Source organism: Ochotona curzoniae, unplaced genomic scaffold (assembly GCF_017591425.1).
Source record: "Ochotona curzoniae isolate NIBS_2020 unplaced genomic scaffold, NIBS_Ocur_1.0 scaffold_2587, whole genome shotgun sequence".
NCBI lineage: Eukaryota > Metazoa > Chordata > Mammalia > Lagomorpha > Ochotonidae > Ochotona > Ochotona curzoniae.
Genome location: NW_024467096.1, coordinates 28,012,928 through 28,036,592, shown reverse-complemented (window position 1 = coordinate 28,036,592; position 23,665 = coordinate 28,012,928). Strand labels below are relative to the sequence as shown.

At 41.7% G+C, this 23,665-nt stretch overlaps 1 protein-coding gene across 2 annotated transcripts in view; it reads right to left on the bottom strand.

The window, feature by feature from the left end:
• Positions 1-1,422: 1,422 nt before the first annotated feature.
• The window catches only part of PLD1 (phospholipase D1), a 167,628-nt gene continuing 145,385 nt past the window's right edge, over positions 1,423-23,665 (bottom strand). For both annotated transcript variants that reach the window (XM_041002931.1, XM_041002932.1), the window contains 3 exons: positions 17,257-17,410; positions 9,807-9,924; positions 1,423-2,589 (listed from right to left, as the gene is read on the bottom strand). In XM_041002931.1, the coding sequence (XP_040858865.1) occupies positions 2,365-2,589; positions 9,807-9,924; positions 17,257-17,410 (497 nt within the window). In that variant the 3' untranslated portion in view covers positions 1,423-2,364. The remainder of the gene's footprint in view (positions 2,590-9,806; positions 9,925-17,256; positions 17,411-23,665) is intronic.

Sequence of the window (23,665 nt, the reverse complement as noted above, 5' to 3'; positions counted from 1 at the left end):
CATCTGTTGACTGAATGGTTACATTTGAGAGGCAGTGAAGGAGTGAGGAGAGAGGCAAACAGCAGACTTGAGCCGTTTTGCTAGTCCCGTTCCACCATCTCTACACTGCATGGATTTTTATGAATCCTTTATTCTACTGGAATCTCACGTCCCTTACCTATAAAAATGGGGGAAGATTGGATGCAATGACTTAACAAGGGACAAGATTCTGTTAGGCTTTTATTTTTCATGGTCTTATAGGAATATTTTGTAAAAAGTCACAATCCAATTTTTTGTTGACTCTTGCTAGCTTTAAAAAAATATACCTAAAATGCAAAAAATCTGTGGCTATCCCATACACACTCAATACTTCAAATGCCAATCTAAACTTTTTTCATAAAGAGCAAAGGTGCTATCCACAAGATGTTACAGAATGTTTTTATTCTACCATCTTCAGCCACACGAGTTTTGTTATTCATGAAAATATATTGCTTTCCATTAGTGTTTACAAAATTCTACTTCACTTGAGAAATGCTCTCTAGCGACAACATCCTAGACACATCCTGGAAGTGACACTTCCTCCTGTGCTAACCCACATCATGGACTTTGCGCCTGTTTTAGACTGAAAAATCAGCTCTGTGAAAACAGGGGCTGAGTGCTTGCTTCTCTGCAGAACAACCCAGATGCTATTCTGTCCAGTCATTCCATGGACCACTATGATGGTCTCTTTACATGCGTGGTACCTTTTGGGTTCAGGCTGGTTGGGAACCCATGTTGGCTCTTTAAGTTGGTGAATAGTTCTGTTTAGTACAATTACAACTTCATTCCACTGAGGGGTATTTACTCTAAGATCTGAAAAGCAAAAGTGGGTTTCCAGAAAAATGTACCAGGAAGGACTATATGAATTAATAACTATCCTAACTTGTTAGGAAGCTCTGTTGGAATGTTAACATATCTTTAGCAGCACAAGTAAAGCAGAACATATTTCATGGTTGACTCTTTTTTTCTTTACAAAGAAGATATATTGGGCCTGGTGGCATGGCCTAGCAACTAAAGTCCTCGCCTTGAACATGCTGGGATCCCATATGGATGCTGGTTCTAATCCCAGCAGCTCCACTTCCCATCCAGCTCCCTGCTTGTGGCCTGGGAAAGCAATAAAGGACGGCCGAAAGCCTTGGGACCCTGCACCCATGTGGGAGAACTGGAAGAAGTTTCTGGATCCTGGCTTCAGATCGGCGCAGTTCCAGCCACTGCACTCACTTGGGGAGTGACTCATTGGACGGAAGATCTTTCTGTCTCTCCTCCTTTCTGTATATCCGACTTTCCAATAAAAATAAAATAAGTCTTTAAAAAAACGAAGATGATATATTGAGACAGCTGAACATCAAAAAGGTTAGGCTTAGACGTATTAACTTGGTAGGAATTAACTCTTTGATTCTCTTGAAACACAAACTGTATTCACTAGGTTGATTGTGAAATCAAGAAACACAAATTTCAATCAATTCAGTGGCTAAGGCTGAGAGGAAATCTCAAGGACCACGTGGAGTTTTTGGTTATCTGGATCAGGTCCCATCGACACGCTGGGGGTTGCTGAAGGTTTAAACCCTGTGAGTTTTATCTGCTTTCTGTGTAATCAAATATCCTACACGTTTTCAAATGTTATCAGGTGGTCCCTATCACAAGACCACATCCTGTCAGTGTCTTTGGGAACAAAGTGAAATCATTGTTTTAACATTGGGATTTGACTCCTTCTTGTTGTTCTGTGCATGAAGATTTAGGGCTAGTGTTGTCAGAAGCACCTAACACAAGCTAATCTCACAATGAACTGTGAAGAGAAGGGGACCAGGACCTTGGAAGGGAGCATGCTACCACTTTAGGACCAGACGAGCAGGAGCATCCCATGTAACCTCCAAGCAACTTGCAGCAACCGAATGACTTCTACAGACAGACAGTATTCCAACAATAGCTATATGTAGAAGGAAATGAAGGCACATCCAGCAGAGAGTGGTTGCAGAAATGAAAGAGAACAGGAGATTGAGACAACTTTTGGTGACTTGGGTCACAGTTACAGATAAATTCTTGTTAGAACAGGAGATATGAGTTTTGGTCTATGCCCTGCAATTTGGTAGTGTGTTTTGAGGTGCTGGGTACATGTCACCAACAAGAACGCAGCCCTTTTCACAGGTAAGAGGAATGATGAAGCCACGCTGACATTCACTGTCCTCCCCTCAGTACGACGGTAACCTTTCCCAGCCGTTCCAGTGGGTCCATGGGTGGCGTACAGGAGTGTATCGGGCATAGCTTCGGCTGTGAGGTCCACATGAAGGTACTGTCCACAGTGTGATTTTCAGGGTGAAGCTGTTAAGCTGCAAACGGGTACTATTTTTAAGTCCAAACCTCCATAGGCACAATGGCTTCTTTGGTTCCAACAGAAGGCAACAAACTTTCTTCAGACAGGAAATAAAAGGGGAATTGCACCAGGAAGCCACGGATCTTTTTCAGTTCTTCTTCAGCTCTAATGGGGTCTTCTTTTGCTAATATAGGCTTGGTTATGAAGTCTCTCAGCTGAATTAAGTTGTGTACTTCGTCATTGGGGAGGCACCGGAACACCTGGTTAAAACAAATATAGGATGAAATGATCAGTTTAAAAAAAAGCATGTGTGCTTTATGGGAAATAGTCCAACAGGCAAAATCGTTATTTAATTAAATACCTTAGTTCTCCATCAAAACCCAGATTTAAGAGTTGCTCCTTAATTTGCTACAGAAATTTGCTAGATTGTCCTCTATTGAAAAATTACAGCTCCTCAGCACTGGCTACTTGTGGAACTACAATTTCAGCTGCTTGATCACCATATCACCATGTCTGACAAACCCAATATTACTGAGGTTGAAAAATTCGATCATCTGAGACAAAGAAGGGAGATGCAAGATGGCTGGATAGGGAAGAGACATGCTGGTTTTGACCACAGGAAAATAACAAGAAAAAAGGAGGAATTGCATTCCCAGGGGACAGTTGGGACACTAAGTCCTTGAGACATAGTTCAAACAGAAAAAGCCCTCAGAGAAAACCAACCAGTGTTTCCACACATGCCCAGACATAAAGATAGAAAGATGAACATGGGTAACAATATGACTCCCCCAAAGCAGTGCGCACGCTAACATTAGAGTGTGAAGAGACTGAGGAAATGTCTGAAAAGAAGTTCAAAAGAATGAAAAAATTCTTCAAAATTACAGAGAAGCAAATACATGAGTTAAGGACATCCAAACATGACACAGATGAGAAATTCTGCTGGGAGACAGTAATATAGGAACCAGACCAAACTGAACTAATAGAAATGAAGACTTTGATATGTCAAACAAAAATATAGTGGTAAGTCTTAAGAACAGACTCAGGTAGGCAGAAGGAATACCTGAGCTAGAAGACAAATCATTGGGTGTATCTCAGTCAGACAGAAAAAAAAAATAGAACCAAAAATAAGATGAGATTTATAGTATAGTATAAAATGACCAAATATACGTACCTTAGGCATTCCCAAATGTATCAACAGAGAGAATGGATTAAAAGATCTATTCAATGAGATATCAGAAAACTTTCCTCATCTGGAGAAAGACAGGGACAGCCAAGTACAGGAAGCACACAGAACTCCTAGTAGGCGTGACCATAATGATCTTCATGATATGGTCAGCTAAACTTTCAGATGTAAAATATAAAGAAAATACACTAAAACAAGCACCACAGAAACACCAGATTCTCCTCACAGGAGTTCTAGTTAGATTGACTGCTGATTTCTCATCATAGGTGAGAATGGAGAAACATGATCCAACTCCTGAAAGAATACTATACCCTACAGAGCCCTGATTCACAAATGAAGGGGAAGTAATGACATTCCAAACCAAACAGAAATTGAAATTGTCACCACTCAGCCAGCCTTAAGGGATATGCTGCATGGAGAAACAGACATAGCATCATGAAAGAACGTGATGGTAGGTAAAATGTCCCACAAAGGAAGTGCAAAGCAAAACAACAGGGATGTTTATGGGGAAAAAGTGAGGGGGCAGGACCAAGTAACTGCTCATCAATAACCCTGAATGTAAATGCCCTAAATTCTCCAATGAAAAGTTATAAATGGACTGGATTAAAAACCAAGGCCCATATATTTGATGCCCAGAAAAAACACACTTCACTAACACAGAGACTGAAATTAAAAGAATGAAAAGATATTCCATATTAACAGAAACAAAAATAAACAAATTAATTAATAAATAAATAAAGCAGGAATAGCCATCATAAAATCAGATAAAATAAACTTTAACACACAAACTGGTAAAAGAGACAAAGGACAGTCTGTAATGTTTAAGGGATCAATTCAACAGAAATACATGATTAGAGTAAAGGTTTATGCACCCAATACAAGGGTGCCTGGCTATTTAAAACAATCAATAATGGATCTAAATGAGACATAGGGCTCAATACAATGATCATGAAAGACTTCAACACCCCACTTCTATCAATGCATGGATCAACCAGACAAAAAAATCAACAACAAAACAAAGCTAATCCATACTCTTGACCAAATGGACCTAATTAACCTTTACAGAACATTTTATTCCACAGTTACTGAATAGACATTCTTTCAACAATGCATGGAGTGAATATTATTTAAGCCAGATCATATGCTAGGCCAAGTCTCAATTATAAAAATGTCATGTATCTTTTCTGACAACAATGAAATGAAGCTGGAAATGAACAACTTGAAATATTTTGGAAAATACAGACATATACAGACCGAACAACATACTCAAGAATGAGGAGTCGGTCATAGAAGAAATCAAGAAGGAAATAAAATTCCTAGAAATGAAGATGACAACACAACACATGAAATTTACAGGATACTTCAAAAGCAATTTAAGAGGAAAGTTTATAGCCATTAATGCCTACACCAATAAATGAATGATCTAACAATGCATCTTAAGGATCTAAAGAAAGAACAAACCAAACCCCAAATTAGTAGGAAGAAGAAAATAATAAAAATTAGAGAAGATGTAAATGAAACTAAAACCCTGAAAATCAACATTAGAAAAGATGAATGAAACAAATAGATGGTTTTGGAAAAAATAACTAAACTAATATACCACTGGCCCAACTAACCAAAAGGAGACAGAGACAACCCAAATTAATAAAATCAGAGATGAAAAAGGAGATATTACAATGTGCTATGTCATAGCGTAAGCCTATGCTGATGAATGCTACCAAACTTAAAAGAATTAATTCCAATTCTTCTCAAACTCTTAAAAAAATTGAAAGGGAGGGACTCCTCCCAAACTTCTTGTATGAAGCCTACTTCACCTTAATCTGGGGGATTAAGGTGATGCATAAAAAGGCACCACAAAGACTACTATAGACCAATGTTGCTGATGAACAAAGATCAAAAATAACCATCAAAAAAATAATAATTAATCAAATCCAGCAATACCTCAAAAAGATTATTTGCCTGGACCAAGGGAATTTATCCCTAGTGTACAGGGATGGTCCCGTACAGGCAAATCAATCAATGTGATACATTACATTAACAAACTGAATAAAAAAACCATGTGAATATTTCAATAGGTACAGAAAGGCATTTGATAAAATATAACATATTTTCATGATCAAAAAACTTAAGTAAGTTCAGCGTAGAATATATATAGAAGATACATATACAGTGAAGACACAACACAGACAAGGGAATCCATCACACACAGGCAGCTTCATATTAAAGCCTTCCCACTAAGAGCTGGAGCCATACAAGCATGCCTTCTTTTACCACTGCTGTTCAATATCATTCTGGAAGTTTGAGCCAGAGTCACTGGACAAGATAAAGAAATCAAAAGAATACAAATGGCAAAGCAAGAAATCAAACTATCCCTGATTGTAGATTACATGATCCTATACAGAGAAGAATGACATAACATTCCACATAAGAGAGTTTGGCAAAGTTCCAGGATATAAAATCAATGCACAGCCTTTGTATGCACCAACAATGCAAGGCTGACAGACTTGTAACATCAGTCCCACCCCTGATACCTACCAAAAATTTAAATGCCTTGGGATAAATTTAACCAAGAACTGAAAGATCCCTGTAATGAATCTTAGAAAACATTTACCAAAAAACAGAAGTTTACACAAAAAGTGGGAAAAATCTTTCACATTCACGAATTGGAAGAATATCATAATACTGACAACACTTGATGGGATTACATTGAGCTAAGCAGCTTCTGCACAGCAAAGAAAACATCCAACAAAGTAAAGAGGCAACTGACAGATTGGGATACAATAATTGCAAATAATGCACCTTTTAAAGGATATAAAAGGAGCTCCAAAATCCCAAACAGCGAAACAAGCCATCCAATTAAGAAATAGCCTAGCAATATGAACAGGTGTTTCTCAAAGGATGAAATATAAATGGCCAACACACATGAAAAAATGCTCGGGATCACTAATCTTTAGAACAATTCAGATAACGAAACTTCACTTTACTCCATTTAGAATGGCTGTCAATCAAAAAGAAAAAAATCAACTGCTGGTTAGGATGGATGTTAAAAAGGCATGTAAACTAATATATCCATTCTAGAAGACAGTATGGAGATTCCTCAGAAATCTGAAAAATACCTTTATCTTATGACCAGTCATTCCACTATTTACCCAAAGGAAATGAATCAGCATATGAAAGAGTTCTCTGTATGCCATGTTTAGAGCAGCTCAACTCACAATTAGTTATAATATGGAGTCGACCCAGGCATTTATCAATTGATGACTGAAGAAAGAAACTGTGGTATAGTTACACTATGAAATGCTACTCTACCAAAAAAAGGATGAAACCCTGTCTTTTTGCAAAACAACAACAAAAAAACACTGTGCTTGATGAAAAGCCAGCACCCCAAATACAAATCTCGTATGTTTCCCCTCATTTGTGGTAACTGGCTTATAGAGCACAGGAAAATACAATGCTTATGAGCAAAACTGACCTTGTGAGATTTCTTATTTGTAGTCCTTGCCTATGCTCTTTAGAAACCATGGATTTGCTACTTGCTGAATTTTTATTTTGTTGAGAGTTAAGCTCATGATTTTTAAGAGATATAAACATTTCTTAAAATTGAAATATACTGAAAATTGGAAACATGTTGCTTAAAATCGATATCTATGTCATTGAAAAAATTAAAAGAAAAGAAGGAAGAGGAAGGGTAAAAGTGAGTGAAGGCAGACCCCAGGTGTAGGCCATGGCCAAGGGTGCTTTGCCCTAGGCAAGTGTGAGATTGCTGTGAGAAAAGCAGCCAATAATTGGCAGGCATTCTGGGCCCGCTGGACCGTGGTACTCCTTGCACGAGCAAGATCCAGAGCGAGGACTGCACTGGTGGGAGAAATGCAAGCACTCCCCTGCTAGGCTGCAGCTTCTGCTGCTGAGCATTGGGGCCAGGATGTGGGTGGGCCAGGCTGACCAAGGCAGCAACACCAGTCAGCATATGCGTGGGCTAGGTCTGGGAATGGGTTGAACTAAGCTAAGCTACAGCACTCATAGGTGTGCACAAGAGCCAGATGAGATGTGTAATGGACTTGGTTTGCTTGCAGCACATACAAAAATCAGGGCTGGGGGTGAGCCTGTTGGGAGGTATTGGGGGGTCAACCCAACTATGCCATGGTACCAATTGGTGTGTGTGAAGACTGGGCCTGGGGCAGGTTGGGCTAGGCCACAGAACCAACCTGTTCATGTGAGAGGTTGGTCTGTGAGTGGAACTAAGAAGCTATATCCACCAGTATGTTCACTGTCTGGTATAAGTAACAGATTGAACCGGCACTAGCTGGGAGTCAAGTCTGAGATCACCCCAGGAAGTTTTTTTTTGCGGGGAACTCCTCAATTGGGTTACCAGACTCAAATCCCAGCCACAGGGAAAGTCACAGTATATGTGCTCTGGCCTTAGAGTGTATATACTGTATATATTGTTACTAGGTCTCTTTAGTTGTTGACGTCTACATAATGGAAAGCATGCCCAAATGCACATGGAGGACCTGACAGCCAGTTCATCTAAGCTGGAAGAGGATGTCAAGTGCCTAGTCAGAGGATGGACAGCAGAACGGGTTGGACAACTCTCCTGGCCAAGCTTTGCAGCAAGTGCCTGGATCTACAGATGCACACTGAGGTGGACTTGGTCAGCTAATAGACCACGGAAAGATCAAGTTTAAATTACCATGCTGCCCGTTTACATCTAAGAGTGGAGAACTGACCATGAAGGGTCTGCCTGCCTTCCCCATCTCCCTTGTGTCTGGCAGGAAAGCGGAAGACAGTAATGCTGGTAAAGGAAAATGCTGGGTGGGATGACAACAAAATCTAGAGGAAAAGCAAGCCAGCGCAAGGTGTCCTGCAGGCTGAACAAAGCATTTTATTCAGTGTTATTTTTGTTCAAACGATTTTGATGTTTAGAATGCACAAGTTTTAATATACAGATAGAGTTTTGAAATCTGGAAAAAAAAGATCACTAGATTTTCAAATTTGGATGTCCAAGGACCATGAAGCCCAGGATAAAGTAATTTCACCCATTACTCAAGAATAGGCTTGCCACTTTGGCTAATAATCATTTGTGAACTTCAGGAAAACTGCATGTTACGTTTTCTCTTATTGTTTAGAAAGATGCTCATATTCCTACCTTTATTTAGAGTTACTGAGTGCTAATATATAATCTTTATTTGACTATTTGAACATGACTTTCAGATATTATAACACTTCATTCCAGAATATTTCATCATATATCATGCAAGGACATTTGCCTATGAAATAACACCACCATTCTCAAACTTAAGAAAATTAACTCCACGCATTATTCAGGATATCACCCACATTTAATTTATCCTATTACCTCAAAAATGCCCTTCATAGCCAAACTGTGCTGTGCATTTCTAAAATCTCATTTTAAGACAGCCCATGTATGTGACCTATTTGATCGGGATCTTGAGTCCTCAATGTGAAATGAGGACTTGCGATGTTTCATTAACAAAGGCAAAGTCGCCATGCTTGAAGGGACCCTGGATGTCACACGGAGAACACTCTTTGGCCCAGTTTCTTTTAGAGCATCCACAAACCCTAGCTGGAATATCTTCCACAGTGAGAAGCTGGCTTCACCATCCTCAGATATGCAGCTCTTGAGTTTTGTCCATTTGTTATCATAGGTGATGGCTATAATCCATCTGAAATTACATTTGCTATGTACCAAAAGGAGCTGTTTTGAAAGACTTGTCTAAAATTAGAAATGTCCAAAACAGGAAATGGCTCATTCTTAGAAACATAATTTAAAAGATGGAAACTATTTACTATGGACTATGAGCATGAAGGTAGATATTATTAATTCTCATAACCATGCTAGGAGCCATCTCTTTCAATGTTTAGGGAGAAAAGGAGGACAGAGAAATTGATGCACTGTATGCACAGCTGTATCACATGCAAGCAGATGTGTGGGAGCGGATGCAGGTCTGAGTCACTGATTGATTCCATTTGCCTTTCTTCTGTTTGTCACTAACACGTTCGGAAGCTGGGTAACCCTTAGTGGGGGACTGATGGGATGAGATTCCTGCATCACACGAGAGGTAAAAACACCACTGTTCCCCTTAACTGTCACACATCATGTTTTTTGACTCCTGGCTGTCCAATACCTGCAGAGAGCCCATCTTTATTATCTCGAGGTGTATTGGTTTCTTGATATTCATGAAGAATTTTCTGTATCCACCAAAGGCAGAAATAATGATGTGCATTTTCTGATGAAATTTAGCTTAAAAGGGGGAGGTGAAATATGAACCTCACCTTATCATAAATTGTAGCATTCCGTGCTGCTGTTGAGACCCACACTTCCTTGAAGAATCTGTCACTCACTGGATCCTGGATGTCCTCTGAGGGATCAGAGAGATAGCCCAGTACAAGCCTGAAACACAAGTGCCACGAGTTGAGTGGTGCACACAAAGAGGTTTGCAGAGTCCACCTTGTTTCTTGCTGGTAACCATAATTCAGCCAGCCTCAGATGTCTTTTTTAAGGAAATCAAGGGGAGCCAAGAAAACTAAGTAAAATGCATAATACATAATGTGTATCTGAAGTGATAAAATGAAAGAAAATAAAACCAAACCTAAGTGGCTTTGATAATTGCATGGTTTTAATAACTGTTGGACAGAAAGACCAATTTTGTTCTAAGAGTACCCTTGTAATTGGTGTGGAGCATAGAATTACACTCAAAACAAGTACCCAGAAATATGTTCAGTCTTTCCAAGGATTATCTCACTAAAGCCTCAATCACATCATGAAAAAAAATACAACAGCAGCAACAAAAAGCCCCACAAAACCCTCCTACTGTTGTTATTTTACAGATAAAGGAACAAAGAGATAGAATAAGGTGTTCTAGGTCCTGTGAGGTAAGTAATGCAGCTCAGACCCCAACTGGGGCCAACTGACTCCCAAGTCGGGCCTGCTTGCATGCCTTCCTCCCTCCTTCCTTCCCTCATGCTCACCTGCCTTCCTTCCCCGTGCTCTTCTGTCTCTTGGGCCAAGTACTGTGCTGAATTCTACAGAACAGACCTGAGTAAGGAAGGCAGGTGACCTCTGAGGGTAGAGTTATATTTGGTGGGTGAGTCCAAAAATGAAGACATAACCCCGTTTAGAAGGTTTTCATAACAATTTTGATACATGCACGCTATGCTCTAAGAGCATGGGATGGGTGTGGTCAGGGACATTTTTTGTCCTTCCATCAACCACTCATCTGAACCTACTTCCTGCCTTAGGGTTCGGCACAAGATAAGTTCCCTAAGACTTTTACTGGCTCCCCTGTTCCCATCTCCCACTGCTCCCTTGGAGATCTGAGCATTCTTTCTTGGTTCACCTTCTATACTTTGCATATATACTGCCTTTGCCAGAGCTTCTACAATATTTTGTGTGTAACACACCTAGTTCCCATTTGTACAATGCAGATTCTTGGGGAGACCAGGGCTGGGTTGCTCTTATACCCCCCAGAATACCTGATGTACAGGAAGCCACAAATAAGACGCTACCTGAATTGACTTTACATAAACAAAGAATCAAAAGGAACTAGAAATTCTCGAGCAGAGAAAGACACGCCCTGAGCTGAGCTGGTTCTGTGGGAGGTGAACAGGAATTCAATGTTGAACTTGGGGAGACATCTGGTAAATATCTAAGTGGCAGAGCTGAGCAGGCCACTGGATAAACAGGCTAGGGTTTAGCGGAGAAGGCTTGACGGGTAATATAAACTGAAGAATCACACGTAAGCTCATGAACCTGTGTGCTTCTCCCCTAAGTTCACCAAAGGAGTGAGCTGCCACAAACAGGACTTGGTCCATCCCAGTAGTGATGGAGAGGAGGTACAACTGGCAAGGCTGGAGGGAAGCCAGAGGATGTGGGGTCCTGAAACCCCAGCAGGAAGCAAGTAGCGGAGATCTGTGTCAAACCCAGGCGAGGACTGATCACGGGGAGGTTATTAGAATGTGGCCCTTTCTGTGTTCAGACAAATGGAGATTTACATAATCATTTTAATGAGTTTGGCGCTTTCAGTGAATGTGGATTTTTCTAAGCAGTTCTCTTACTATGAATTTCTGGGTAGTTTCCAATGTTTCATTATTACGAATAATGCTCCAGTGAACATAATTTATTCATCACATATAACTTTCGTGGATTTCTGTAGTAATTAGAAGAAGTTCTAGAATAAAATTCCTAGGCCAAAGAATACACATGATTGCCCCAAGAAAGGTTGTGCCACACCCACTGTTAATCATGAATGTTCTTGTCACTCATTTCTAACATCAACTTCTGAAAATGTCCCATTTTTTTTTTTTCAGGACAAATGGGGAGTTCATTTCCATTTTAGTTTGTCTTTTACTGGTTTTAGGAAAGTTCTGCTCCTAAATAGATCTGACACCATGACTTCCTGGGATTCTTCAGTTTTAGGACCTCAAAAATCCTCTTCTACTTCAACGCTTCCTTCAGACAACATGGTCATAATTTGAAGGAAAAAAATCACACACTAAGAGATGATGTTTCCATGCAGATGTTGAAAGCAAATTGCAACCCAAAGCCATACTGTCCCTAATATGAAAAAGGTCATTCATTTTGCGACAGTTTAAAGGGATACTCTTCATTTGGGCCTGGACTTGGGAACTAAAAATAAACATAGAGTATTTCTGTGACTCTGTTTTAAAATCAGAACAGAGAGAGGAACATTCAGTCTGGGGGTCAGATGCTGCTGAGGAGGCCTGCATCCCACGGAGGCCTGCATCCCACGGGGGAGTCCCAGCCCTGGCTCCTGATCCCAGTCTTCTGCTGACACATACCCCAGAGGCAGCACTGATGACTCAAACAACCGAGCTTTGGCCATGCATATGGGAGACCAGGAATGAGTCGCCATGACTGACCCAGCGGATGAAACACTCTCTTTCTGTCTATGTCACTCTGTCTCTTAAATAACAATTTTAAATAGTTAGAACAAGAGATGGAACTATGTGTCCACCAAGTTATCCACTAATGTCTTTTCAACAGAAGCATTTAAATAAGCTTACAACATGCCACGTTTAGCAATATGTCATTTTGCCTAATGATATTTTCAGTATAACACACTTATTCCTAAAATTGTACAGTAACACAATAGTCAGTACTCTATTATTTTGAGGGCTTAAGAGGGAAATGGTTTGGTTTTATTTGGATGTGTATAATGGCCATTATTTAATTGTTTATGTATCACAGTGGGAAGGCAGTGAAATTGTCAAACAGATGCTCCCGTATCCTTCTGTTCCTTACATCTACTACTTTCAATGATTCTGAAATCAACATGCATGGAAAACAGCTTCTGTTGAGGGCGGTTCTATTTGTGAAGTTTGGATAATTTTCTAGGACTTAATGAACTGCTCAGCTCAGCGCTGTGACACTCAGCACGGTACCCTGATGGCTGATCCCGTGTCTTTTCAGAATTGATTTCACATTGAAAGGTGTGTTTCCATTTCTATTCAAAGACGGCCCAGATGGAAAATGGATTGAAGCTGCATTTTTAAGTGAGAAAATGGCTGCTCTCCGGGCCACAATATTTGTCTTTGGAACATTTCCTAATAAAAAGAGGCTAAAATTGACACATGGTTTTTGTGGTGCTTTTTAATATATCATCTGTGTTTGCCATCGGGGCAGAATGAAAATAACTGTTCAAGAACAAATGTCTCTCTGAGACAGTTTGAAACTTGCCAGGAAAATAAAATACTTGAAATAAACTTGACGTGAAATGTACAGGATCAGCATAAAAAGAAAGTGATTTACTGAAAATAGCCCTCTCCCAGTAATGATTTACGATACAACAACAACAACAACAACAACAAAAACCTTAAATAAATTGAAGGCACACTGTGTGTGTTTTTCAACTGAAAGACTCGATTCTTTTTATATCAATCTATTCATCTGCTGTAATCCCAATTTCATAAACAAAAAAGGATGTAAGGGAACTTGGATAAATAAATCTAAAGTTTATATGGAAGTTGAATTGTGAAGACCAGACAAAACTACCCTGGAAAATCATATGGATTTGGGGAAGTGGCATCCCGAAAGCAGAGTGAGAATGCACAGCCACAAGAAAAGTGATACATGCTAGCAAGCAAATAATCAAACCTTCCATGTCACACAACAGAGCCCTAGAGAAGATACAGGGCAGTGTGGTTAGCACGAGGGTGCTCCACATTTCACAGAGTCCAGGCACCACAGCATGCCCCACAGTTCTGAATTGGTGAATTACTTGGAGGCAAAAGTTAGAGCTCCCTGAGGCTGGTGCCGTGGTATAGTATGTTAAGCCTCTGCCTGCAGTGCCAGCATCCCATATGGATGCTGGTTCAAATCCTGGCTAATTCACTTCTGATACAGTTCCCTGCTAATGTACCTGGAAAAGCAACAGAAGATGGCCCAAGTCACTGATCCCTGCATTCACATAGGAGACCTGGAAGAAACTCCAGCTTCTTGGCTTAGGCAGGCCCAGCTCTAGTTGTTGCAACAATTTGGCTGGGGAGGGTGAACTAGTGGATGGAATATCACTCACTGTGTCTCTCCTTTTGTCTGTAGATCTTCCTTTCAAATAAATCTTTAAAAAGGAAAAGGAGCCTTTATTTCTTACCTAGCAAGAAACTTCAGGTATTAAATGCAAAAAAACAAAAAGCAAATAAATAGTAGGAGATACAAATAAATATTTGATAGTGACTGAGGAAGCTATGCTAAGCCTATGGGAAAGGGGGACAAAATGAAAATACTTTGAAAGATTTGACAAACAGAAATGTAAGGATTTTCATGTGGGCAGCACTGTGGTGCAGTGGATCAAGCTGCGACCTGTGGTGCCAGCTTCCCCATGTGAGTGACTGCTATGCTGTGGCTGCTCCACCTCTCATGCAGAACCCTGCTCATGTGCCTGGGAAAGCCGTGCAAGATGGCCCAAGTTTTGTAGGCCCCTGCACCAGCAATGAGAGATCAGGATGGATTTTGTAGTCCAGTCTCAGCCATTGCTGCCATTTAGGGAGTGAACCAACAAATGGAAGATCTTTCTCTTTCTTTCCTTCTCTTTTTCTCTCCCTTCTACCTTCCTGCCCTTTAATATTGACTTTCAAGCAAATCATTTTAAAATAATTCAAAAATTCTCCTTTATGCTCCATGATGAAAAGGCAATTGACCAGCCGGATTTGCAACACATGTGACAAAGAACACGGCATCCTATGTATTCATAATCAAATGAGAAGAAAATGAGGCCTCCCAACATAATGAGCTAAGGAAGTGAACAAGTGAGTCAATTTACAAAAGAACTATTACACATGACAAGTATATTTAAAATTTCCTGAAAATGAAAATAATGGAATTCCCATTTGAAACCTAGCAAGTTGGTGAAGGTTAACTAAAATGATGCAAGTCAGTAAAGACGGAAGGCATGAGGCCTCTAAAGCATAGCAGGTGATGTAACAAGTTAGAAAGCCAAAGTCTTCCTGAGTCTCGGGCAACAAGAAGGTGACTTACAGACACAAATGCTGCTTTAGATCAGCCACAGATCTGCTCAATAACAAGATGTTAAAGGAACGAGGGTAGACACAGGTAAGCCCTCCCAACAGCTATAGAAAATGCACATTCTTTTAATTACATTGTCTACGAACATTCTGAAATGTCCTCAGTGAAATATGACTCAGCCATTTAAATGTTACTGAATACTTTCTAACAGAAAAATGCATAAGACATTACTTAAATAGATATTACAGGACCTGAAATATTCTTATTTTTAAGAATATCAAGCATGCAAGTGTATAGAAACAAACAGAATAATTGAATCACAAATTTGAAATGCTGAAATTATTAGCACTGGGTGGTGGTGTAGATCAATCTAATTACAATGAAAATATGCTGTATATTAGAATGCTTTATAAGTGATCAGACATTTAAAAATTTATCAAGCAGCCCACCACTTTAAAAAGAGTAGTTTTCACAGAAGCAAAAAGACCTGACATATATCCTCACTTTACGAAAGGAAATATTTGTTTTTGTGCACAGGCTGCAGTAGGCCACCTGTAAGTGGATCAGCAAGCTACTAACTTTGAATTCTCTACTGCGGAACAAAACACATTCCTGTTAGTCGTGCAGCTGTAATAAATACAGCAGGGGAAGCTGCAGGGAATCCTGACGGCTTGGTGAGGGCTGGGCTTGCTGGGCTTCTTGGGAAGGGCAGCAGCATGGAGAGCACCTCTGGAATCCCAAAGCTCTGTTGGTCTGGGAGGACACGGTGTGGAGCGGGAGCACCAACAGGGGCAAAGAGCTCCATCTGGGCCTGTCGGCCGGTGAGGATTGACTGAGCAGTGCTACAGCGCAGTGCCCTGCCACAAACGCATGGGGCTCCAGGAAGTTGCAGAAAGTGGTAAGTTGGTCATGGTGGGGAAAAAAACAAAATTGAAAGCCATCCAAGTAAGTGAAAAGACCTGATATATATCCTCACTTTACGAAAGGTTTTCAAAAAGACTACACAAAATGAGCATTATGCAAAAACTATGCATGGATATCATGTTTTTTGTTGCAACAAAATGTTTTGGGGGGTTTCATTTTCCATGAGCTTTCTGAAGTCCTCTTGTAACATCAGGCACCATCTTTAGCCATGTCAGTGACTCTTTCTGCATCTCACCCTGAAATCACAGCATAACCAAAACAGTTCTAGAAGAGTCAGCCTGTAGATTCCCTGCAAAGATCATGAGACGGGAGACGGGTCAGGGCATTCCACAGACAGCAGTTAGGCAGTGTCTCCATTACGTGAGAGGAACAGTGCCTGCTGAGTGGCCTGTGTTAGGAACAAGCATTTGACACATTGCTCATTTGTGCTGGAAGAAGCCATTGGACTATAGGGCAAAGAGAACTGTGACATGGTCTGGAAGGTGCTAGAAGGATCACCTACTGAGAAAGACAGACTACAGTTGCTGGGGGCAGTTACAGCTCAACCTGGCAGGATCCTCAGTAATGGCTCATTGGAATGAGGGCCTCATGAGGACCACGTAATTCTTGCTTTCTAGCCCAGCTAGTCTTCTGGTCAACAACTTGTTTAAAATTCCTATCTTCTTGCTGAAGACAAAGCATCTTCCATTTTGAGACTCATCCCACACCTGAGAACTAATGTTCCCACACCTGAGTGAGACACGAATCATCACTGGCAAACTCCTTTGCTAAGTTTTCACACCTTTATATTCCAACATTTATATCTGTATGTATAGACATATTTTAATGCAGTTATCTATGGAGGAGTCAGAGCTTTATATAGAGAGAAACATGGAGGGAGAGAAAGAGATCTTTCAGCTCTGGTTCACTTCCTACATAGCTGCCAAGTCAGAAGCCAGGAGCTTCTGGGTCTCCCATGTAGGTGCAAGGGAAAGTCTTGGGCCATCTTCTGCTGCCTTCCCAGGCCACAGCAGTGAGATGAACAGAAAGTGGAGCATCTGGAACTCCGTGGAGCCCGTGTGCGATGCTGGCACTGCAGATGGTTGCTTAATCTTCGGTGCCACAACACTGGCCCCAACTTAGTATATTTTAATTATTGCTTTCCAAATTATACATTTAAATAGTAAACGCTATGAAAATAAAACTGGGCATTTTGCACATTAGTGGTGTATTCACCTTCCCTAGTAAGAGACACCATTTCAAGAAGAATGTTGAATGCAGGCATGTGCTAACGGCAGGAGCCTGTGTCCAAAATTCCGCTTGGCAGAGCAGGCCTACCTGAAGCACTGTAGCCGAAGGCCAAGTGCAAAGCAGCCGGCCTGGTAGTCTTCCCCATCCATGACAGAAGGCATCGTCTCGGTGTCCTGGACAATGATAGCCATTTCACTGTCCCGCTTACCCAGCATGCTTCGGTCATTTATGTTGGCTGAGCCTGTAAGGACAGGAGAGAAGCAACTTGCTTGGGGGTGTCCACACTGCTGACTTCCTGCTCACTGGATTCTGCTGTGCTATGAATAACCCTGCTTTTCTTCAGGTTACTAAGATGTGTTTTAGGGAGGCAGGGGCTTCCCTCATTCGGGGGGAATTATGGGCAGGATGAAACTACCATGGCAACTGCATTATTTTTGCTGGTGATTGGCTCAGAAGGACACTTGGCGTTTTAGCCAATGTGACATGAAGTGAAGCCTCCTAGGCACTTACAAGGAAGTTTTTCTCTTTTTTGTAGGAACACAAGAAATGGAACTGTCTCAGCATTTGGATATATGGACTTGTGGGATAAAGGCATGATTAAGCGCCACACTGCAACTATGAGGGCACAGGCAGAAAAGCCAGGGACAGCAGAGCAGAAACAAGAGAGCCTGGGTCTGAAGTCACCGAACTGGGCAGCCCTAAGATGTCTCACTTTCTGCTAAAGGAGGCAAAATACTTTCTTTATTGTTTCACCTACTTCTAGTTGAGTTTACCACCTTATCGCTCAAAGGATTCTCATGTAACCAGCAAGCACTTAATCAGGCTCTCTGGACTTTAACTCAAACAAGTGTCCCAATCAACTTTTACAACGGTCTCATCTCAGGAGAGCCCATCACGGCATTTGGGATATGCCCTTGCTATCTGGGTCAAGGCATGCCACCAGTATCTGTGGCAACCTCCCCTCAGCCCGCCTGTAAATCCTGAGAACACGGATTTGCACTTGGAAGGGGCCAACATCTTAACCTTGGGTTCAACGGGAGCTTTAGTGCGGTTCTCAGCTGATGATTTAGAAAAGTGCTCAGGTTTTCTGTCTCCATCATGGTGGATTCACGCTTTTCAATCCTCGAGATCTCCTACACACTGCCGAAGTGGCCAGGCAAGCAGCCACGCACGAGCCCATCCAGCAGGCAGGATTTGGTGTCGCAGAAGCTGCCCTCTCCTAACACAGGCACGCCAACCTCCAGTGTCTGTGAACATGGAGCACTGGCTGACGGAGAAAGGAGCACTCCACAGAAAGCTGGGGAGCACCACTGGAGTGGCAGAAGGTGGAAACTTGTGAACCACTTCAGTTTGTAAGCAACAAACCATCCTTTAGAACACATACATTTTCATGAAGCTATAGAATCTGCAGCCGTATCTTTCGACGTCACCGTTGGCCCAGTACTCATTTGGACAAGTCATTTAATGGTCTCAGCTTTAATTTGATCGTTTTTAAATCAGAATAAGAAAGGCACTTGGGGGTGAGAGGGAACTGTGCCTTAAGTAACACCATGTGCAAGCACTTAATGCTGTACACACTTCTCTACAAATGTTTATTATGATTGGCATTAGCAACAAATACTTCTGCATTCCAGAGTGTCTGGACCAGAAAGCACTTGTGGTAGGAAAAGACAATTTGCTGAAATACATCATTTGCATCAAAGAAATCTTTCTGGCTTAATTTCCTGGACACACGTGTGTAAGGACTCCAGGAATGAGTTTCCTCTGTGTTGCTTGGAGACTTCATTACTCCCCCACTCCTGCAGAGGGCGCTGTGGGGGTGGAGGGGCAAGGAGCTCTGGGATCAGGCAGTGTTTGGAGGACCTGCTGAGTTCCTCAACCTCTTCCCATCAAAGCAGGGATCCCTCCACTTCAGAGAGGAGGAAAATATTCCTCCAATTCTGAGGGACAACAGAGAGAGGGTGTGGCTCTCGCTCTTCCAGGACAATGTGTAATTACCCAGGGCACGGAGTCCAAAGTCACAGGGTTTATGGCCCAGGCCAGACACCTGAGCAGCTCAGCCTGGGAGAGCCTCCTGCACGGTCCAGGCACACCTGAGCAGCACAGCCTCCGGGGGGTGGGATCCTGCACCTTCTCAGGCACACCCCTCCTTCCCCAAAGGGAGACTCAATGTTGGGCTTTATGTTTTTCATTCTTTGCTGTTTTCCTAAACAGCTCACTTTTGACTTCTTAATTTACAGAAGAGGAATCATGGAGTAGGTAATCCTTTGAGATTTCTTTCTTTTCTTGTGTATCATGATTCTGGAATTTATCTATGCACAGAAATGCACTTCTTTTCCTTGAATGAACACACGAGGGATTTATTTCATCATTCTGTTGATGGATGCCTACACTGTTTCCAGAATTTTGCTGTGATGTGCAATTCTCTTTCACACAGTTACATACAAGGGCATTTCAAAAAGTTCATGAAAAAGGACATTTTGGTGAGAAAGTCTTTTAAATTAATGTTCAGTTGTTTCAGAATTAGTATGTTCCACAAGCTTTTTGAAAAGGTTTGCATTTTTTAAAAGTTGCTTGAAATAAGAGAGAGAGGGGGAGGGAGGGAGGGAGAGAGAAAGAGAGAGAAAGAGAAGAAAGATTTCAATTGCTGGCTCATTCCTCTGGTACTCAGAACAGTGGGGCCAAACAGAAGCCAGAAATTCAGTCTGGGTCTCCCATTTGGGCAGCAGGATTGCAGGTACTAGAATAATCATTTGCTGGTTACTAGGGTGCACACTGGCTGGCAGCTGACATTGGAAGTGATGCTTGGACTTGAACTCTAACGCTCTGATCTGGGAATGTGGGGAATCCCAAGTAGACATCGTAACTGCTATTCCAACATCCTACCTCAATGACCACATGAGAGAATATACTGATGCTGTGTACACAGCAGTAGGTGATGAACTTCAGGGTGGGTAACTTTAGTAGGTAATAGCAGAATATTATGTTTTTCTTTTTAAAAATAACTTATTTCTTCGAAAGGCAGATTTACAGAGAGGCAGAAACAGTAAGAGAGTTTCTATTTATTGGTTCACTCTCCAAATGTTTGCAATGGCCTGGGATGGGATGAAGCCAGGAGCCTGAAATTCCATTTGGGTCTCCCAGATGGGTGCAGGGGCCCAAACACTAGAGCCATCATTGCTTTCTCAAGCACACTAACAGGGTGCTGAGAACCAACACCCAAACACGATGCTTATGTCCCAGGCAGATATCTAACCCTGCACGCTACAACACTGATTCCAATGTCAGGACACTTTCTAAAGTGCTTTCCAATCTACATTCCTATCAGCAGTAATGAGGTCACTGTTGCTTGAAAGCTTTTCCAACACTAACACGGTCAAGCATTTACATTTTTTCCTATCTGGTATTAGAGCTTATTAGGCCACTGAGGTCTGATAGAATCCATTAGGTCACTGAGCTTCAACTTCTGGTTCTGGTGAAACCTCAGCACACATCATCTCAAAGTGAGCGGGATGCTTACTGCTCCAGGAATCCAGGCACCTGACATGCTCCCAACTCTGTAAATTCCACCAAGAACCTATGGTTTTTCTACCTTGGCAATGTTCATTTTGATGAAGTTCCTGTACATTTGCCTTGGCCATTTTTCATGGGATGCTGTCTTTTTTATTCGTGAGTTTGCCATATACTTTGAAAACTAAAGGTGCTAAACATGTTTCATTCTGTGATTTGTCTTTTTATTCTTTACAGCTTCTTTTAATTAATACATTTTGCATTGTAATGCAGTTGGGTTTATCTGGGTTTTCCTTTATTGTTAGTGCTTTTTTAAAGATATGTCTTATTCAAGAAATTGTGACTCCCGCTGTGACAGAGTAATACCCTCAAGCATGTCCACATGCTAATCCCGGAAACCTGAGGATATGTTCTGTTGCGCAGCATAGGACACTGAGGCTGCAAATGGAAATGGACTTAATGCTGCACATCAGCTAACCTTACACTGCAAATCAGCTAACCTTACACTGCAACAATCAAAGGGCACTTGAAAATGAAGGATATCAAAGGCTAGCCGACTATTCCAGAAAACTGTCTGTCCCAGAACATACTGAAACTGGAGGATTTTTCAGAGATGTAGCACTGCTGTCTCTCAAAGACAGTGGAGCAGGGCTAGGAAACAAGGAAAATGTGCTGTTTGTAGAAGCTAGAATGGCAGGAGATTGGCTTGTCCCCCTGGATCCTTCCTCCCAGATTCCCCTACAGAAACAGCAGCTACCCCACCTGTAAATGCAGGAACACATCCGCTCTGCTTCCTCGCTTTATCCCAGCGAGACCCAAGCTGAATTTATAATCTGCAGAAATGTCAGATAACAAACTTGTATCATTTGAGCCATTAAATTTGTGGTCATTTTTTACAGCAGTTACAGAAAACCAGCACATGGGGATTAACACTGTGATGCAATGGATGAAACTGCTGCCTGTGACACTAGCATCCATGTGGAGACCAGGTTGTCTCCCAGCTGCTCCTCAATGCAGCCAAAAGGAGCTTCAGGCTCCTGACTCTGACCTGGCTCAGCCCTGGCCATTGCACCCATTTGGGGAGTGACCCAGTAGATGGAAGATCTTGGTCTCTTCATCTCTTCCTCTGTAACTCTGCCTTTCAAGTAAATCAAATGGCTCTTAGAAGAGAATACATCCCTATTGGAAGGGCAGTTCTGATGAGAGCTGCCCCAGAAAAGGGGACTTCTGTTTTTTAAGAAAGAGGTCCTGGGGTGGAACAGGCAGATTTTTAAGAGGTCCTGGGATTGGGGGGGGTGGCAGTGCTGGTCTCAGTCTTGATTGCTGGGAGCTTAAGAATCTGTACACACGTACATTGGATGGATGGAGCGATGGGTAGATTGGTAAATAGGTAGGTAGATAATACGTTAGACAAACCGGTAGTTAGATAATTATATCAACAGTAGAGAATTTAGAGTGAACCTTAATTGTGCCTACAGTATAGGGTTTTTCTTTTTTAAGATTTATTTTTATTGGAAAGGCAGATTTTTACAAAGAGAAAGAAAGATCTTGTAACCACTGGTTTACTCCCTCAAGTGGCCACAATAATCAGAGCTCAGTTGATCCAAGAGCAGGAGTCAGGAGCTTCTTCCCCATCTCCCGTATGGGCATGGAGTCTCAAGGCTTTGGGCCACCCTCTACTGCTTTGCCGGGCCATAAGCAGGGAGCTGGATGGGAAGTGGAGCAGCTAGAACACAAAGTAGCATCCATACGGGATGCAGACACCAGAGGGTAAAGGATTGTCCAGTTGAGCCATCATACTGGCCCGTGCAGTATAACTTAAAATGGATACTAAGAAAAGGGATGACTTAGGGGTACCAGAACGGAACAGTGCACCAATAAGTAGTTCCTTCTTGACCTAACTGAACTAGTCCAGTTGAGCTGGGATCTAGACGTTGGGAGGTTTCGTGTTTGTTTTTTGACATTTCTACTATTAGAAATATTTTAAATTGATGCAAATGTGCAGTAGGAGCTGAAACTTTGCAAATGGGTGGAAAGTAGCTATAAAGTCCATTTGGACTCAACAGTAGATTTTTTTTTTCTTTTTTAAGAAAAGAAAAACAAATTAAAAGGATAGGCTTGACATGTTGGCAACTTCTGCCTGGCCTCTGGACCCACTTGCTGCAGTGCAGCCACACCCACCCCACTGATTCTGACATTGGAGGATGGGGAGGCTGCCTGAGCTGCAGCCCCACACCCTAGGAGGGCAGCAGCCCCGATCCACAGGAACTTTGCATCTCTCTATTGTGCATTAATGCACGTTATACGTAATCATTCCCCATAATCAACAGGAAACTTAAATTCTACTTCAAAGATAGCCAGGTTTTGTTTACGAAAACAAATGTGTTGGGCCCAGCACGGTGGTTCAAGTGGTTAAAGTCCTCGCCTTGCACGCCCGGGATCCTGTATGGGTGCCAGTTCTAATCCCGGCAGCCCCGCTTCCCTTCCAGCTCCCTGCCTGTGGCCCGGGAAAGCAGGGCTTTGGGACACTGCACCCGCGTGGGAGACCCGGAAGAGGCTCCTGGCTTCGGATCCGCATAGCATTGGCCGTTGTGTTCACTTGGGGAGTGAATTATCGGACAGAAGATCTTCCCCTCTGTCTCTCCTCTCTGTATATCCGCCTTTCCAATAAAAAAATAATAAAAATAAATCTTTAAAAAAAATAAAAAAGAAAACAAATGTGACTTTGGGTAAAATACTAAAATTAAGACAGATTATAAAATTGGATTTAGTCACAGATTTGATGACCAGCAGGGCTACCTGAGGCACCAGGCCATTAAAACAATATACAAAAGAGATCTTCAATGTGAGAAAACAAATCTCCAGGGAGAAAAATGAGAATAAATAATTGCTCATTTTTCTTATGTCAATGATCTAAACCTTCTAGCATAAGCTTGCCACGTTACAAAAATTACCCATAAGTTCCTTTAACCTCCTTTCATCTTTT